Source organism: Scyliorhinus canicula, chromosome 2, assembly GCF_902713615.1.
Source record: "Scyliorhinus canicula chromosome 2, sScyCan1.1, whole genome shotgun sequence".
Classification (NCBI taxonomy): Eukaryota; Metazoa; Chordata; class Chondrichthyes; order Carcharhiniformes; family Scyliorhinidae; genus Scyliorhinus; species Scyliorhinus canicula.
Window position 1 is genome coordinate 61,572,124 of NC_052147.1, and position 20,664 is coordinate 61,592,787.

Genomic DNA, 20,664 nt, shown 5'->3' on the forward strand with positions numbered 1-20,664 from the left:
AAGTTCTCTGACCTTTGGTGCACACAGCTTTAGATTGGAGTTATTTTCAGATTCAACTTGTATTCAAATTTTTAAACAGAAAGCTGCAATTCCATTGCCGGTCATTCCTGTTAATTCAAAGTCCTTTTGTTTGAAAACATTGAATTAGTTATTCTAATTCAACAATTTTAATAGAATGTATCATTTTAATTTAGATTCAACAATTTTGAATTAAGAGCATACTGTACTGCTAGAACTACTACGTGCCCAAAAAGTCAAGGATTGTAATGTGGATAAATTTTCAGCCTGCATTGCAAGGTACCTGTTGCTAAATGGCCTGGAAAGGAAGTCTAATATGGAGGAAATCAAACATACCAAACTCAATAAAGCAATTTCAAAAGTGTTTTATCTTCAGAAAACTCAAGACAGTAATGAACCTCACGTGGGTTTACATTTCCTTCTTCTCACTGAGTTTTCCTGGCCTTGAACAAGAATAATTTAAGTTGGATAACTTCTCTTTCACCATAAACAGATACAGCATTTGGGGTTATTCACAACAATAGAAATAAAGATAAATACTTCATTACTTTGTGTATGGGGGTATTTGCAGTTTAATGATGAGGAAGCAATGTTTACAATTTTGCCATCAGTGGAAGGATTCTGCAGTTTTCCACCACTAATCATTTTCAACCCTTTACTTTTTATATTGAAGAAATACTCCACAACATGCATGCATAGAAAAAAATTACAGCTAATACAACCTTTTGGAAATGATGCAAAATCAAATTCTAGAATGTCAAAAAGGAATGGTACAAAATGTAAAAAAAAATTGACCAATTCTTTATGGTACTTCCAGTCACGTTGATGAAGCAAGATTTGTTCAGAGAACATTTAAATGATCTACAAAATAAATGGAATTTTGTTGCAATTACTGATATTTATGGCAAAGGTGGTTAAAACACGCTTACTTTAAGAAACAGAAAAAGCATTCCCCCATAACTTATAACTTTCCCAATGCTCAATTCTTCTTTCTCCTTTAGTACTTTTATTACCACAGCAGGGAACAGTAACATCAACACCAGAGATGGCAAAGGTAATATGTATTTAATAGAGCACTACCTGCAGTAGCTCATTAATACTAAAGCTAAGTTAACTTACATAGGAATGGATACATTGCAACCTCCTCAACCCTCACCCATTTCCAGACCAATAAAATAACCCATGAAGCAGTAACTATGTTCGATATGCCGAGGCACCTTCTGCAGCTGTTTAATCAAGGACCTGTTTAAACAAATATACTCCTATTAATATAGTGTTACATCTGTGTACAGCAAGAGGAAGTCCATTATACCTGGATAAAACACTGTACGTTTTCTTCAAACAAGTGTTTATAGAACTGAGCTTTAAACTTATTATTCAGTGCTTCAACAACCTCCCTGATTGTATTGAATTATGAATGTAAATTTTGTAACATATGCAAAACTTGAGTTAAGTTAGTAGCTTCTGATAGGTTCGGCTCCAGATAATTTGTTAGAGCATACATTGTGCAAAAATATTACTGTGTTTAGCTTGGATTAACTCGGCCTCTGATTTAATGAAACACAGTTCAATAATGGCTGCCTTTTAATGAAGTCACAAATATTCCAAATATATTTGTAAATGGCTATGTAACAGGAGTTGGAATGTCCTGTACTTAAAGCTTCCAAAGTTCCAAACAGCCTAAGCTCGAAAAGTCCAGCACATCAAGCTCTGACACTATATTCTGATTTCAAAAATCAAGGATTTCAGCTGAAGTGACGACCAAGGCGCGCTGATCTGTAGTCAGACCGTAACTGCACAAAGGCATGAAGGATGTTCTTGTCAAGATTAGTCAGATGCTCTCCAGAACAGACCTGCTTAAGGTTGTCAGGTGCTACTACCAAGAGATTACAGAGTGCATGTAGCGTGTCAAAAAGTTGCAACACCAAGGGAATCTGTAACGAAAGAGAAAAAACATGCAATTAAATGAGGTGGAAGTCTAGAGAGAGCAAATCCCAACTTTTGGGGAGAAACTTTCATCATCTGAAGGACTCAGAAAACATATACCAAACAGAGGAACACTAGTTTGGGCAAAAAACTTTGTTCCCATCTCCCAAAGAAAATCCACTGCCTGGAATCATTTTCTGGGAAATATAAACTAGTCTAGATTTGGTGATGGTTAAGTATGACTGAGCAGTGCTGACAGAAGAGCGCAATATATGATGGGGCGCTCTACATGATTTAAGTACAAATCACTGTAGCAGTGAACCTCTTGCGGAGATGTCATAAGTTGGAGGATGGATTTGTTTAAGGGCAAAATGTTACAAGTAACATGCCATGTACAATTCTGCTAATGAACATGACATTCTTCAGATTATTGCTCGGATAGATATGGGTCAAACGGAGGAAACACTCATTTTTATGAAGCTAATAACATCAAAGTTCACTTCTTTGATCAGGAAATTTGGTGCAGAAAAGCCCTGGCTACCTATAATAATAATCTTTATTATTGTCACAAGCAGGCTTACATTAACACTGCAATGAAGTTACTGTGAAAAGCCCCTAGTCGCCACAGTCGGGTGCCTGTTCGGGTACACTGAGGGAGAATTCTTTTTAAAGAATGTTCAATTTGCAGAACAGCAAGTCTTTCGGGATTTGTGGGAAGGAACTGGAGCACGCGGAGGAAACCCATGCAGACAAGGGGAGAACGTGCAGACTCTGCACATATAGTGACCCAAGCCGGGAATCAAACCTGGGACCCTGATGCCGTGAAGCAACAGTGCTAGCCACTGTGCTACCATGCTGCAGAAATTGTGATGTCTGGTCTGTTAATGTACCCCATTTTGGAAGCTGATTTGTTAAAAACATGCAAATGAAAATGGTCACAAAAAAAAATTCAACAGTCAAAAGTTTTCAATATGCAATAAATAATAAAATAGAAACTGATATGAAATAAAATGCTCTTTTTAAAGGCAAAAACAAAGACTTCTACAAATTGGGTGTGGAGGAACAGACTAATCGGAGTGCTCAAAGATAGGTTTTTCAGCTTTACCGCCCATCATTATCTCTGGCAATGCTTCAATTTTTAAAATGTCATCCTGTTTTTAAATCCCTCCGTGGCCTTGTCGCTCTCCTTCCCTAATATTTTCCAGTCCTACAACACTCCAATGACTCCAATTCTGGCTTCTTGCGCATCCCCTATATTAACTGCTCCACCATTGGCAGTCATACTTAAGAGATGTTTAAGCCTCAAACTCTGGAATTCTCTCTCTAAACCTCTCCTCTTTTCAGATGCTCCATAAAACTTCATCTGTTTCAATATCTCCTTATAAGGCTCTGTGTCAAATTATGTTTGACCTTGTGAAGCACTGGGACGTTTTACTCAGTTTAAGGCACAATATAAATGCAAATTGCTGTTGGAAGTTCCATAAAAACGTTGTACCATAAATGTTAACTTGTTGATTCTCACCATAGATGTTGACTGACTTAGTGAAAATGGCCAACATTTTTTGCTTTATTTTTGTTTTATTTGAGCAAGAAAATTCAAGCTTGGAACAGGGAAAACATTTTCTTTTTGTTCTTATTCACGGATGCGAGCATTACTGGCTAGGCAAATATTTTTACTGCCCGTCCTCAATTGCCCTCGAGATGCTGAACCACCTTCTTGAACTGCTGCAGTCTATGTGATGTAGGTACAACCACACTGCTATTAGGGAGAGAGTTCCAGTATTTTGGTCCAGTCACAATGAAGGAACGGCGATATAGTTCCAAGTCAGGATGGAGTGTGGCTTGGAGGGGAACTTGTGGGTGGTGGTTGTCCCATGCATCTGCTGCCCTTACCCTTCTAGGTGGCAGAGGTCATGGGTTTGGAAAGTGCTGTTGGAAGGGGTCTTGCTGCATTGCATCACGTAGATAATACACACTGCTGCCACTGTACATAGATAGTGGAGGGAGTAGATTTTGAAAGTGGTAGATAGGATGCCAATCAAGCGGGTTGTTCTGCCCTGGTGAGTATTCCATCACACTCCTGACTAGTGCCTTGTAGATAGTACACAGGCTTTGGGGAGTCAGAATGTGAGTTACTCTCTGCAGAATACCCAACCTCTGACCTGCTCATGTAGCCACATGGTTGATCCAGTCAGTTTCTGGTCAATGGTAACTTCCAGGATGTTGATGGTGGGGGTTTCAGAAATGGCATTGAATTCCAAGAGAAGGTGTTCGGATTCTCTCTTGTTGGAAAATTGTCATTGCCCAGCACTTGTGTGGCACGAATGTTACTTGCCACTTATCAGCCCAAGTCTGAATGTTGTCTAGGTCTTGTTGCATTTGGGCACTGACTGCTTCAGTATTAGAGAATCATAAATGTTGCTGGACATTGTGCAATAATCTGAAAACACACACCTTTGATTTTATGTTGGAAGGAATATCATAATTGAAACAACTGAGGATGATTGGGCCTGGGACATTACCCTGAAGAACACCTGCAGCGATGACCCAGGACTGAGATGATGGATCTCCAAAAACCACAACCATCTTCCTTTGTGCTAGGTATGTCTCTAACCACTGAAGACATTTCCTAGTAATTTTCATTGGCTTAAGTTTTACTCAGGATCCTTGATGCCACATTTGGTCAAATGCTGCCTTGATGTCAAGGGCAGTCACTCTCACCTCACCACTTCAGTTCCGCTCTTATGACCAAGTTTGGACCACGGTCACAAGCCGAATGGCCCTGGCAGAACCCAAGCTGAGCATCAGTGAGTAGATTGGTGAGTAAGTGCCACTTTAAAGCACTATTGGCGCCACTTTTCATCACTTTGCTAAGACACTACATTCTATCCATTTTCTTATATGCTCAGAAACCCAGACAATAAATAAAGATCTGTGGAAGTAAATAGAGGCCTTTGAAATGTGAATGCCAAGACATTGCCTAAATTTCCCTATACAGACCATAAAACAAATGACCAGGTACTTGGAAAAAAAAATAACTTATAACGGTGACATCTAGAAACAAGGTCAGCATTTCTGCCATTTAATCAGCACTGAAACACTAAGCAATTTCTGACAAGAGTGGACGGGTCCACCTAGGTGTAGTTGAATGATGGCCATCACAGAGCTGTTGCATATGAGCTTCAGTGGATTTGGAAGGATGACACAAGGCAGATGTGCGTGACATACCACCACAGCAGTTCTCCTGGTAGGAGTAGCTACAAGCAGGACAGGACAGGTAAATTTGAATAAATTACATATCAGGCCAAAGTTTGTTCGGAAAATAAAAATCAGCCATTAGCTATTCAGCAAATGTATACTTCCATAGTTATATACAATGATTTACAATTACAAAAATATACTGTAATTATAAAATAAAGTATTTAAATTATTTTGATTCAATACTTCAAATGTCTATATATAATTATTTCTTGTTCTTAGTCCCTCGCATCAACCCGATATCCAAGACTATCTGGTGATACAAGCACAAAACTGCTTCATTAATTTACTGAAAACGGAGCAGCTCTTTCTGATCTTCAATTTTGAACGTGGATGTGCTGAAATGCCTGCATGCTTGCATTTAACTACTTTACATAAATGATTTCTGAAATGCAAACAAATAGGTGTTTGGATTAAAGGCTTTATCATAGAATTTACAGTGCAGAAGGAGGCCACTCGGCCCATCAAGTCTGCACCGGCCCCGGAAAGAGCACACCACTCAAGCCCACACCTCCACCCTATCCCCTTTATCCCCGTAACCAAGTAACCCCACCTAAATGTTTTGAACACGAAGAGCAATTTAGAATGGCCAATCAACCTAACCTGCACATCTTTGGACTGTGGGAGCAAACCGGAGCACCCGGAGGAAACCCATGCACACACGGGGAGAACGTGCAGACTCCGCACAGACAGACAGTGACCCAAGCCGGGAATTGAACCTGGGACCCCAGAGCTGTGAAGCAACTTTGCTAACCACTGTGCTACCGTGCTGCCAATGAAGAGCAACAAAAATCTTAGGTGCTAATGTATATACTCTTAATAACGTTGTGTTACTCCTGACAAAATTAAAAAGGACCCTTACAATTTAACACGATTCAGTAAAAGACAGCATCGACTGCCAAGTCACACAGTAATGGAAATTCCCCAAAAATGAATAGAACATATATCCATATAAATTAATATGGGGGGTATTCCAAAACTAAATAGTTAGTTCACCATTATTAGCAGCCACTTTTCGATTAAATTTGCATTTGTTGGAGGGCGGGAAGAGAAAATTGTCAAAGGTAAATAGGAAAAAATTAAGAGCTATTTTTAAAAACTTTGATATGTTACCTAATTATTTAATTTGAATTTGTATTCAAAGAGAAAAGAAATGATACGTAATTAGCAAAAAGATAGTGAGATGTACAAAGCCATTTCGAGACAATATGTTAATATTAAGTGTATACAACACCTTAAATTCTTTGGCACACTTCCGATATTCAGCTACATCACAGATAGCCAGCATGCCACCCATTGAACTGTAAGTATACTGCTGAAGGTGCTCATGAATTAGACGATGGAAGCGAACTCCAAATTCTGTTAGAACAGTATCCACATTCTTTCCATCCATCGAATTTCGATTTTTTTCGACTTGCTTTCCAACATAACCACAGACTTTGACACAGGCCTACCCAGAAAGAGGTCATAAAGTATAACATGAATGAAAATGGGACATAGCAATCTATGCTAAATGCAGTTGCTTCAAGATGTATGGCAATAAAACATTTAATGCTATTTTTTATCATTTTCAAGGTTGGTAAATATTAACAGATGAACTATTAACTTGTAATCTGTATTCCCATATTAAAAGCACTATTGAGCCAAACGAAGCTTTAATTTTTAAACCAAAATTTATGGACATCATACAGAATTTTTAATCATTCCACCTTCAGGGGATAAACACACCAATAATAGTGTACAAAACATTGATCCCAAATTAACAAAGACTCAGGGAGCTGTTTTACAATCAGACACCTGCTGGGATTTATTGCTTGATGTATTTCTAAAGCAGCTGCTCCTGTGTAAGCAACAAAATTATTGCAAACCCTGGCAAAACATTCTCACTTCTATCTTGGGATCACTGCATTAATAAAATACAGTCTTTGATATATATGCTGTTGTTATTTTACGTAGACCAAAACTATATATGTCAATCCATTACCCCCAGCTAGTTGCATCAGCCAATAATTTTACTTTATATGCATATAAAGTATGTATAATGGGTAATGTGTTTAACTAAGTCAATATAAGATTGTGCATTTTGCAAATTTCAAATATCCACAATTTGCAGATCAGACTGTGAACAAGTAATGACTCAAGATGAAGCCATTAAGTCTTTCCTCTCGGGGGAAAAAAGGAAGTAATGGCTCCATCAGCTTCGGGGAAGATAACATTTTGTGGCAACATGTGGTAAAAATCAAGTAGTTCAAATGAAGCATATTAGGGTGTGGCATTCAAAAATCTGGGGTTTTCTAGGCATGATTTGTCAATGTGACACATTCAGGAAAATCCCAAAAGAAATTAATGATATAGAAAATGCAGCTCTTCCCAACTTTTCACCCAGGAGATGTAATGCTATCTGCCTAGGTTGCATCCAGACTCCAATGGCAGAAATGAAAGCAATGTTGTACCCCTACAAGCCAACGACAGTTTGCAAAACGGAACTCCTCCAACCATCGGTTGCGTAGTGGTATTGTCACTGATCCAGAGACCCAGGACACTGCTCTGGGTTAGAATCCCACCACAGCAGTGGTGGAAATGGAATCCAGTAAATACCTGGAACTAAAAGTCTAATGATGATCATGAAACCATTGTCAATTGTTGTAAATATGCCACCTGGTTCATTAATGTCCTTTTGTGAAGGAACTCTGCAGTGCTCGTCTGCCCTACATGTAACTCCAGATCCACAGCAATGTCGTTGACTCTTAAATGCTCTCTGAAATGGCCTAGCAAGCCATTTAGTTGCTCAAATCACGACAAAGTCAATAAAAGAAGAAAGTGGACGGACCACCCGGCATCGACCTAGGCACTGGAAACAAAAATGGCAAACAAACCCCTGTCAACCCTGCTAATCCTTACTAACATATGGGGGCTTGTGCCAAAATTGGGAGAGTTGTCTGTCATGGCTTCAGATCAAACATGGGCAAGAAAACCTCCTGCTGACCGTCCATCCTCAGCTGATGAATCAGTACTCCTCCATATTGAACATCACTTGAAGGAAGCACTGAGATAGCAACGGCACAGAATATACTTTGGGTCGGGGACTTCAATATCCATATCGGTAGGAGCGACCATAGCAGTCCTTGTGGAGACAAAGCACATCTGTGCAAAAGACAAGGCTGAAGCATTCTCAATAATCTTCTGCCAAGAGGATGATCCATCTCGGTTCCAGCAGAGGTCGCCAGCAGATGCCAATCTTCAGTCAATTCGATTCACCCCATCAAGAAACAGATGAAAGCACCGGATACTGCAACGGCTATGGCCCCTGACAATATTCCAGCAATAGTACTGAAGATATGTGCTCCAGAACTTGCCGCGCCCTTAGTCAAGCTATTCCAGTACAGCTACAACATTGGCACCTACCCGGCAATGTGGAAAATGGCCCATGTATGTCCTGTCCATACAAAGCAGGACTAATTCAACCTTTCCAATTCCTACCCTATTAGTCTACTCTCAATCATCAGTAAAGTGGCAGAGGGGTCATCAACAGTGCTATAAATCACTATTTACTAGCAATAATCTGCTCACTGATGCTCAGTTTGGGTTCTGCCAGGGTCACTCCGTTCCTGACCTCATTACAGCCTTGGTTCAAACATGGCCAAAAGAGATGAATGCTGGAAGTGAGAAGAGAGTGACTGCACTTGACATCAAAGCAACATTTGATAGAGTATGGCATTAAAGGGCCCTAGTAAAACTGGAGTCAATGGGAATTGGGGGGAAAACTCTCCATTGGTTGGAGCCATACCGAGCACAAAGGAAAATATTTGTAGTGGTTGGACGGCCGTCATCTCAGTCCAGGGACATCAATGCAGGAGTCCCTCAGGGTAGTGTCCTAGGTCCAACAATCTTCAGCAGCTTCATCAATGACCTTCCTTCCAACATAAGGTCAGATAAGCGGATGTATATTAATGATTGCACAATGTTCAGCACCACTCATGACTCCTTAGACACTGAAATAGTCCACTTGCAAATGCAGCATGACCTGGAAATTATACAGGCTCGGGCTGACAAGTGGTAACATTTCCGCCACACAAGTTTGAGGCAATGACCATCTCCACTAACAGAGAATCAAATGACTGCCCATTGTTATTCACTGGTATTCTCATCAGTAAACCCCCACTATCAACATCCTGGGGATTACCATTGACCACAATGAACTGGACTAAATACTGTTTCTACAAGAGCAGATCAAAGGAATCCCGCATCGATTAACTCACCTCCTGACTCCTCAAAGCCTCGCCAACACCTACAAGGTACAAGTAAGGAGTGCAGCTCCAATAACACTCTAGAGGCTCAACACCTCCAGGACAAAGCAGTCTGCTTGATGTGCGCCCCTTCTACAAGCATTCACTCCACCATCGCGCACAGTAGCAGCAGTGTGTACCATCTACAAGATACACTGCAGGAACTCAGCAAAGTTCCTTAGGCAGCACCTTCCAAACCCACGGCCACTACCATCGGGAAGAACAAGGGCAGCAGATACATGGGAACACCACCAGCTGGAAGTTCCCCTCCAAGTCACTCAACATGCGGACTTGAAAATATATCGCAGTTCCTTCACTATCGCTGGATCAAATTCCTGGTGCTCCCTCCCTAATAGTACAGTAGGTGCACCTACACCACATAGACTGCAGCAGCTCAAGAAGGCAACTTACCACCACCTTCTCAAGGGAAATTAGGTATGGGCAACAAATGCTGGCCGCCAGCAAAGCCCACATCCAGTAAAAATTATTATTTTTCAAATCCTGTACTAGAGTCTGCAGTAGGCTTTTGAAAGCTCTGAAGAAAAAGTGAGCTAATTCTGCTATGTCCACTGCTCCAAGACATGAGCAGCAGAAATTGCGTAAATTATAGGAAAGCTCCACTCCTGAAATCTTGATATACATCAATAATCTTTCCAGACATTAATTATAGCATCATTAATATTGTCTCCTTAACACGACAATATTGATCCAACCTACTGAATGCCTTAATAAGACAATCAGGTTTTCAAACTCCACTGCAGAAATTGGGTACATAATTTAGATGTATTTCAGTTTAATACCATGGGAGAATTACACTGATCGTAGTTCCATCTTCTGGATGAGATACGAAAATGAAGCATGTTGACATAGCTGTTTCTGTGGTACACTTCAATGAGCAGATATTTTTTCAAGAGATGCAGCCATCATTCTGCCTCAATCATTAAAAAGCAGTTAACTTATTTGTTCTTTGTAGAATCTTCTACGAACTGACTGCCAAGCTTTCTTGCATAACAGTGATTGCACTTCAAAAAAAGTAATTTATTAGAAGCAAAATGTTTTGGAACATCTCAAGCCTTAGAAAGTCACTATATAATGCAAATTCTCTTTTTCACCATAAAACGCAAAGTCAAAAAAAGGGAGGTTAAAAAAAAATAACAGATTCAGACTGAAAGCAATAGCCATGGAGATAGTTGTTTGCAGATCAGTAATTCTTCACTCTAGGACTTCAGCACAAACATTTGGCACAAGAATGAAGAGTAACATACAACATTTATATGTACAATAACATTGAGATGATTTTCTGGGATATATTCTACACACTGTAGTGGTTTGTGTACATACGTTAGTATATTGAATTAGTACGTTGTTTTCATCCTCTGGTTTGAAGTCTGTCTTTTTCTGTTCAACACTCAGGATGTGCTTCATATGTCCAATCATGCAATTCAATGTCCTTCACAGAACAAAGTAGTTACTTTTATTGCGAAATACAGCAGTTACTTTATTCTAGGTCGGTACACGGCTAGGCAATTTTAAAAAGTGCAAAGAAGAAATACTATGACTAATGTTGTATAAATTTCAATATAAATTCTGTGTAAAAAGGGGTAACTTTTGAAATATGTATATCAATAGTATTTGCTAAACTTCAAAATGTTTACTTTTGACGTCAACAATAACAAAATATACAACCTTCGCAAAATTATTCCGGAGATCAGATGGATCCTGTGCTAGACTATCACAGTCTGGTCTTTACTGTTTTTATTAGTGATCTAGATGTAGGGAGGCTGCGCACAAGTTTTCTTTTTTTTTTTAAATTTAGATTACCCAATTATTTTTTCCAATTTAAGGGGCAATTTAGCGTGGCCAATCCACCTACTCTGCACATTTTTTGGGTTGTGGGGGCGAAACCCACGCAGACACGGGGAGAATGTGCAAACTCCACACGGACAGTGACCCAGAGCCGGGATTCGAACCTGGGACCTCAGCGCCGTGAGGCAGCTGTGCTAACCACTAGGCCACCGTGCTGCCCGCGCACAAGTTTTCTGATGAAACAAAGAATATGAATGTAGGGGTGGCTCAGTGGCGCATTGGTCAGCACCGCTGCCTTTGGCACTGAGGACCCGGGTTTGATCCCAGCCCCGGGTCACTGTCTGCATGGAGTTTGAACATTCTCTCCTTGTCTGCATGGATTTCACCGCCACAACCCAAAAAATGTGCAGATTAAGTGGATTGGCCACGCTAAATTGCCCCATAATTGGAAAGAAATAATTGGGTACTCTAAATTTTTAAAAAAGATTATGAAATGAATGTAGGAGTACGGATGATACCCAAGTGTTCAAGGTGGATATTGAGGGATTGGGCTTCTGACAGGCAAATTATGTTGGTCAAGTGCAGAAATTCTGTTGTCCTCACCTAGTCTGACCTACATGTGACTCCAGACCCAAAGCAATGTGATTGACTCAACTGCCTTCTGAAATGGCCCAGCAGGCCACTCAGTTCAAGGGCAATTAGAGATGAACAATAAATGCTGGCCTAGCCAAAGACGCCCACATCCCATGAACAAATAAAAATAGAACTAGTTGCATGAACTAGAGGGTATTTTTTCTATCCATCATACAAGAGAAACTTCACTTGCGAGGAAAGACAAGAGAAGCTAGGATTGTTCTAGGTGCAGGGAAAGTTAAGATTTAATAGGAATGCTCAATTTTAATGATGGGTTTTGATAAAATAAATGAGAAGTTGTTTACACTGGGAGGCGGATCAGTAAATAGAGGTCACAGATTTAAAATAACTGGAAAGGGCTCAGTGGGAAGAAAAAGTTTTTTTTTAAAAAAGGTCAGTAAAACTCGGTTAAAATCTGCAATGCACTGCCTGATAAGGTCACAAAAGCAGACTCAATATCAACTTGCAAAAGGAAATTGGATACATGCTTGCAGGGCCATCGAAAAAAAAAAAGCACAGGAATGGGACGAATTGGATAGCTGTTTCCACCACAGGCACAATGGGCTGAATGACGTTGGTGTCTTCAAAAGTTACGATTCTACAGCCCAAAATTTACAAAATAGAGCTCGTCACCGCATCTAATTTAGGTATTGCCAAGGATTCAAAAGTCCGACATCAAACCCCAACTGAAAAATATTTTGTTCCTATTCAAAAGGACATCTGCAAATACCAGCAAGAACCTGGTAAAAATAAAAGAAATGTTCAGTTCTCAGAATATGGCCCATAAATAGAACCAAATCCCTGGAACACATTTACTAGTTTACTGTTGTGTTTACCCCGTATAAATGTAAAATGCACTGTAATCAATCACATTAGTACTAGGGATTTTTCAGATAGTTAGATACTGTACAACCTTCAAAATCTTAAATTAAAACTAATTTAATTCTAAACAAAAAAGTACCCAAAATTTTCAATTACTGAAACTTTAGAATCTCCCATTTGGATAAAAGGCTTTCTCTGGTACAAACAAAAATGAATTTTTATGGGGAGAAAAATGTTTATTTTGTTTAAGGATTAAGCAGCTTAATGATGACACTATTTAGTGAAAGGCTCTATCTAACAGATGTCTGATGGATGATTAACCAAACGATAATGAGATGCTGTACAGACAGATGAAAAACTGTGGGGTTTAATGACATCCCTGATACGGCATGTTGCAATTAATTTATGTTTACCTGTCAATCCCTGTGTCCAGTTTAACTTCCATCTGTTCAATCACCTCCTTCTTCTTCTGCAGGCACTCAGTCAGTTTAGGAGAAGAGCTGCAGGTAAACCAAACATTAATGTATTTCACTGCCCAGATTTTGAATGAGGGCAACTCCTCAAATAGAGGAGATACAGTGAGAAGAGACTTTTGTTTTTGCAACTTCATGGAAAAAGATCTTTGTAGGATTTTGAAGCCAACCAAAATCCATCACTTCTGAAATGGAGAATGATCGTTTACTCTAAAAAGATTCGAAGATGATTCCACCAAATAGATATTTTCTGTGCAGGGTCAGAATCAAAGTTATTGGTTTGCAATTAATTAACATTGTAAATGGAATTTGGAATCAAGTTCCTGTTTCCCTGACTGAGGTGCAGAACAGAATTTGCTGGGAAGATACGCACCATATTATTATATTTCAGGCTACAAAATTTTTAAAAGTCCAACCACATTTGGCTTTCAAATTACATGTTCCAAATTGTTGGTAAAGTGATCTCCAATGTATGTTGTGATGTGGAGATAGGACAAAGAACAAAACAGCACAGGGACAAGACCTTCGTCCCTCCAAGCCTGTGCCGATATGTGGCCTATCTATACCAACCACCTGCATCCTTCTATACCCCGTCTGTTCATGTGCCTATCCAGATGAGTCTTAAAGGTCGCTAATGTATTTGCCTCAACCACTTCACTTGGCAGTGCATTCCAGGCCACACCACCCCCCTCTGTGTAAGAAACTTTCCTTGCACATCTCCACTGAGCCTTTTCCCCTCACCTTGAACTTGTGCCCCCTTGTAATTGTAATTTCCACCCTGGGAAAAAGCCTCCAACTGTTCACCCTATCTATACCCCTAATAATTTTATAAACGTCTATCAGGTCGCCCCTCAGCCTCCGTCTCTCTAGGAAGAACAATCCCAGTTTATTCAATCTCTCCTCATAGCTAATACCCATCATACCAGGCAACAATCTGGTAAACCTTTTCTGTACTCCCTCCAAAGACTCCACGTCTTTCTGGTAATGCGGTGAACAGATTTGAACACAGTATTCCAAATGTGGTCTAACCAACATTCAATATAACTGTAACATAACTTTCGAGCCTTTATACTCGATACCCCGTCCTATGAAGGCAAGCATGACATATGCTTTCTTTACCACCATTTCCACCTGTGCTGCCCCTTTTAAGGATCTGTGGACCGGCACGCCTAGTTCTCTGTGTCTCTATGCTCCTGGTGGTTCTGCCATTTATTTTATAGCTCCCACCTGAATGCCAGCGGTGGACTGGGGTGAGCACAGTAAGACGTCTTATCGCACCAGGTTAAAGTCCAACAGGTTTGTTTCAAATCACTAGATTTCAGAGCGTAGGACTCACCTGATGAACGAGCTATGCTCCGAAAACTAGTAATTCCAAATAAACCTGTTGGGCTTTAACCTGGCGTTGTAAGACTTCTTACTGTGTCCAATAGAACTTTGTTGTTTATAAGAATCGAGGGTGCAGCATATTCATGAGTGTCTAAATACTTCTTATGGGGAGGTACCCAGGAAAGATGTGTTGCATTTTTAATTCTCACTGAGCGACTTCCAATATTATTAGCATAATTCAGTGATATATTAAGTGTTCTAGTCAATTAACAAAATTCTCTCACCTTATCAGTGGCATGAGGTGGTCATTGAACTGTTTGTCAAATAAATGAAAAATGGTATTTGCCTGTTGTACAACATCTAAAAAGTAAAGAGGTGCATTCTTGGAATCTGTAGACGGGATTGCTGAGGGGAAAAAAGACAAACTGTTCTCAGCTTTCAAACATGTATAAAGGACCAATTATTATCAGAGCACTGTTAATTATCTATTTTATTAATCATCTGATTCATAGAAACAGACTAACGTAACCAAATTCATAAAAGATATAGACAACTACAGACTAAATAGTCTTAATTTCAAAATACTACAAAATAATGAAAATCAATTTACAGATGCCAACAAAAGCAAATGTCATCATGCTTTCAGTTCCTTTCGCGGCATGCTAGCCTTCCTAGCGAGAGGATTTGAGTATAGGAGTAGGGATGTCTTGCTGCAGGTGAGATCACACCTTGGGTACTGTGTGCAGTTTTAGTCCCCTCGGTTGAGGAAGGACATTCTTACTATTGAGGGTGTCCAGCTAACGTTCACCAGACTAACTGCCGGGATGGCAGGACCGACTTATGAAGAAAGATTGGATCGACTGGACTTGTACTCACTGGAGTTTAGAAGAATGAGATGGGATCTCATAGAAACATACAAAATCCTGATGGGATTGGACAGGCTAGATGCATGAAGAATGTTCCTGATGTTGGGGGCGTTCAGGACTAGGGGTCACAGCCCAAGAATAAGGGGTAAGCCATTCAGGACTGAGATGAGGAAGAACTTCTCTCAGAGAGTTACGAATTTGTGGAATTCTCTGCCACAGAAAGCTGTTGGGGCCAGGTTGTTAGATATATTCAAGAGGGAGCTGGACATGGCCTTTATGGCTAAAGGGATGAAGGGGTATGGAGAGAAAGTGGGAGAGGGATACTGAATTTGCATGATCAGCCATGATCATATTGAATGGTGGTGCAGGTTCGAAGGGAAGAATGGCCTACTCCTGCACCTATTTTCCATGTTTCTACCTCATGCATCTTGATTTCTCAGAGGAAAAGATAAGTTAAGTGGAATAGGAAAGCCGTATATAATATAGTTCACCATAACGTCCAACGGTTTGGGAAAGTTCCACCCTAAAGGTATTAGTTACACTCAAAGCTGTCGGAATTCAGGGTAAATCTTGGGAACAGCCAAGAAATTAGCTGCCGGGTAGAAAACTGTGAGTTTCTAACTGTAAAAAGAAAGTTACTTTGAATGAATAGGGGGAGTGGAAGGGTACCAAAAAACTAAAGTAGGCATTTAGTTGGTAAGAGTAGAGGTTAGATGATTGCATGAAGTCTGAAATAGTGATGAATGAGTGGATAGAAGAGACCTACAGTTTTCATCTTGGAAAGGATGTGATTTTAGACAGCATTCAAAATAGTCAGAGGACATGTGGAAATAAATCCAGAGTACTACCTTTGCTTTAGAGTCCTAGGTTCTAATCAGTAAAAAGAAAACTTTGGCCTCATCAATAAAAAGAAAACTTTGGACTCATCAGTAAAACAAAAAATTCTTTGGACTCATCAGCAAGTTCTTACAGATAGAATCTTGAAGTGCAAGTCTGGACATCATTTTGGAAATTGTCCTGCATTTGGCTGGATTGTAGAGAATTTCTAGATGGATGATCTTGCTAATCCATAACTACCTACTGATCTTGCAAATACAGATATAAACTCTATTGAATTAGATTTACGTTACACCAGTGCTACTTCAAACTATATACAATAACTTGCATTTTTATAGCACTTTTAATGTAGAGAAATGTCCTACGCCATTAAGAAAAATGGACTGTGGATCAAAGAAGAAATTAGAAGGGAGATCTCAAATGCCTACTCAGATTTTAATTTTAAAAGGAAAATACATTAAAAGGAGAATTAGATAAGTTTGTGAGGGGGAATTCCAGAGTGGGACATAGGAGTTCACAAGAGGCCAAAGTTGGAGAGAGACAGATTGTGGGAATGGACATGGGGACAAATAACATCCTATAAGACTATGACAGTCATAAACTATTATCAGTCTTCTCGACCAGTTTTCAGCCTCTGGCACAGTCCATCACACCAATCTCCTCCAATTCCTTGCAGTTATCCAGATGGATAGGGTTGCATTCCTAGTCCTATTCTTAAATATCCAGTCATCAGCAGAGAATCACTTGTAATGTTTTTTCTTCCTGCTCCGACATAATTAACTTTGCAGTCTACTATTTTTCACAACATGTTGACTCTCATAGAATCGTAGAATCCCTACAGCTCAGAAGGAGGGCTCAATGACATAAAACGTGTTGGTGGATCTTAAAAGATCAATTCAAGAGATTTTGGCCTCCATTTGTTTCGTTCTGGCAACTACTAGTAAGACCATAGAAGCTCGCGGAGCTACATTTAAGGCCATGGAGGCCGCATTGTTGGATCAGTGACAGGATCACCTCCATGGAGTCCGACCTTACTTCAGTGGTGGACATTAACAACGTTAACAGCTAAGTTGAATGATCTGGAGAACAGATTCGAGAGTCAGAATGTGTTAGGCTGTACCAGGACATTAGTGTGGACCTAGCTAAGAAAAGAACTGCATTTAATGGAAATGAAATCCAACCTGTGCAAGAGTAGGGTCAAGTTTGGGATTATCTATCCAGCTTGCCTTCAAGTAATGGTCCAAAAAATGATCACTTTTTTGATTCTCCAGGAGATTCTCCGGGGCAGCACGGTAGTTAGCATAAATGCTTCACAGCTCCAGGGTCCCAGGTTCGGTTCCCGGCTGGGTCACTGTCTGTGCGGAGTCTGCACGTCCTCCCCGTGTGTGCGTGGGTTTCCTCCGGGTGCTCCGGTTTCCTCCCACAGTCCAAAGATGTGCGGGTTAGGTGGATTGGCCATGCTAAATTGCCCGTAGTGTCCTAAAAAGTAAGGTTAAGGAGGGGTTGTTGGGTTACGGGTATAGGGTGGATATGTGGGTTTGAGTAGGGTGATCATTGCTCGGCACAACATCGAGGGCCGAAGGGCCTGTTCTGTGCTGTACTGTTCTATATATGCTGAATCTACCTCACCAGTACCCCGCTCCCCACCTCCACTGTCATGAAGGTATCACTGCTCGTCAAACATCAAATACTGGATCAATAGAAATTTCTTCAAAATGTAAATATTGGCAAGACCCAGGTCAATGTCTTCTGGCCGAATCAAGGCCTGTTCTCTAGTCAGTGGTTCTTTCTCTCGCTCCCTGGCACCTGTCGGAGGTTGTGCCTTGATGTCATATTTGACACAAAATGAGCTCCTGACCATATGCCCGCATCATCAACAAGCCATCAACCTACACCTCTGTAAATCCCCTAACTCCGCTCCACCTCAGTTCATCTATTGCTGAAATTCCCATCCATGCCTTTGTTACCTCTAGACTTGGTAATTCCAATGATGTTAACTGATGTTGCTGAGGGTTAGCATAGAAATGCAAAATAGGAGAGCTGCAAGGATAGATCCATAAATTTGTGGGTCATCCAAAAACTTTACTGCACGTGTTCTAACTCTCATCAACTCGTGTTCGTTGACCAGAATTGGTTCCCGATTAAACAACACTTCCAGTTTAAAATTCTCATCTTTGTTTTCATATCCCGTCAAGTCCTCGCCCCTCCCTTTTTCCGTAAGCTCTTACTGGTCACTTTCACATCCTTGGTTTTCATCACTCAACCACTGTCGTCTGTGCTTCCCGTCACCAAGGCCCTAACCGTCGGAATTTCTTCCCTAAACCTTCCTTTTCTCCTTCACGATGCTCTTTAAAACCTAGCTCTTTGACCAAGCGTTTGGTAATTAATATCTTAAATGATTTGGTATCTAATTTTATTTGTTAACACTCCTAAGGGACGTTTAACAGTCGTGCTTAAATGGAAATTTTTGTGGTTGGTTTTGGTTATAGGTTACAGAGATGAGGCCTTCAAAGGATTTGAATGCAAAGGTGAGAATTTTAGATTTAAAATTGACTTGGAATTTGTATTGGTCAGTGAGGATAGGTGTAATGCTAAGTTATTCATGAAGGCCTGCACTCTCAACCTTGCCCCTCGCCTGAGGTATGGTGATCCTCAGATTAAATCACCACCAGTCAGCTCTCCCCGTCAAAAGGGAAAGCAGCCTATGGTAATCTGGGATAATGGTGACTTTACCTTAATGTTAAGTGTAACAGGGGCAGCAGGGTAGCATGGTGGTTAGCATAAATGCTTCACAGCTCCAGCTCCAGGGTCCCAGGTTCGATTCCCGGCTGGGTCACTGTCTGTGTGGAGTCTGCACGTCCTCCCCCTGTGTGCGTGGGTTTCCTCCGGGTGCTCCGGTTTCCTCCCACAGTCCAAAGATGTGCGGGTTAGGTGGATTGGCCATGCTAAATTGCCCATAGTGTCCTAATAAATGTAAGGTTAAGGGGGGGTTGTTGGGTTACGGGTATAGGGTGGATATGTGGGTTTGAGTAGGGTGATCATGGCTCGGCACAACATTGAGGGCCGAAGGGCCTGTTCTGTGCTGTACTGTTCTATGTTCTATGTTCTATGTAACTCAGTACAAGATAGCAGACAAGATGACAGAATTTTGGAAGTGTTGATATTTAAGGTTTATGGAAGATGGGATATTGGCCAATGGAACACTGGAGCTTTTGAATCTGGAAGTAACAAAGGCATGGATGAGGGTTTTAGAATGAGATTGGTTGAAGGACGGAAGAGGCAGCTGATGCCATGGAGATGTCAGAGATTAGATATTGGTTCAAATAGAATGCTGAGGTTACAAATGGCCTAGTTCCATCTCATTGCGGCCAAGTAGGCAGATGGAGTCAATGGTAAGGGAGCCCAGACACCAAAGGCAATGGCTTTGTTTTACTCTGTGTTCAGCTACGGAAAAATATGTGATAGCATCTAAGACAAGCAGTTTGACAACACAGAGGTTATTTCAAGAAGTTGTGAGACAGTGAACATGTTCAGTATAATGTTATTAGCATACTTGTGGATGTTAATTGCCATTGATTCAGATGGCATTACCAAGAGAAAATGTGCAGGTAAGCAAAGGGGAATCATGGATAGTTCCACTTTGAAAGGGAGAGAGAAAGAAGACACAAGTCATTGTTTGAGGCGCTCTAAACAAGATCAGATAAGTTTAAGGCCAAGAACAGTCTCACCAAGCTCAGTATTCAAGAAAGGGCTTTGGAGAAAGAACATGTGACCAACAGTGCCAAAGGCTGCAGAGAGGTCAAGGGGAATGTGGAAGGCTCATTGCAGGATGCCAGTCATCACTTTGGTTAGGGCCATTTCAGTCTCAAGAATGGAAATCTAATTGGAGTGATTCAAATATGGAGGTACAGGAAGAGATGACAATATGCTCAAGGATTTTGGAGAAGAAAGTTGGAGATGTTACGGCAGTTAATGACAGCAGAGGGATCAAGGTTGTTTTTTTGATGATGCAGCAATGACAATAAATTTGACAGTGTCCAAGGTGATCAAATCACTTACAACTTCAGCTGAAATAGGGGTTGGGAACAGAAGTTGGGCGATGATAAATTTAACGAAAATAAAGAAATTAAACTCATGCATAAGAGAAACTTCCATTATTTACCTGCAAGTCCAATTTCGAGAGCATAGTCAATATGCTCAACACACAAATACTCCACGAGAATAGTAAATATTCGAAAAGCATTCTTTGGTAAATCAGAAGAGTCAGACAGCTACATATAAAAAAAAATTAGTAAAAGTGAGCATTGCTTAATTTAGTTATATTGAGCTGTCAAAGAAAAACTTCTCCAGAATAACCTCCTACAAGAATTTTTAAAATGGAAGGCAAGAAGCCATCAACAGTGATACTCTACT

General features: G+C 40.5%; 1 protein-coding gene across 1 annotated transcript in view; it reads right to left on the bottom strand.

Annotated features, from left to right (window-relative positions):
* Positions 1-367: 367 nt before the first annotated feature.
* exoc5 (exocyst complex component 5) overlaps positions 368-20,664 on the bottom strand; it is an 81,869-nt gene continuing 61,572 nt past the window's right edge. Inside the window, exons 13-18 of the mRNA XM_038779758.1 lie at positions 20,414-20,522; positions 14,833-14,953; positions 13,163-13,249; positions 10,830-10,938; positions 6,437-6,652; positions 368-1,952 (exon numbers count right to left, since the gene is read on the bottom strand). Coding sequence (XP_038635686.1) covers positions 1,764-1,952; positions 6,437-6,652; positions 10,830-10,938; positions 13,163-13,249; positions 14,833-14,953; positions 20,414-20,522 — 831 coding nt within the window. The 3' untranslated portion in view covers positions 368-1,763. The remainder of the gene's footprint in view (positions 1,953-6,436; positions 6,653-10,829; positions 10,939-13,162; positions 13,250-14,832; positions 14,954-20,413; positions 20,523-20,664) is intronic.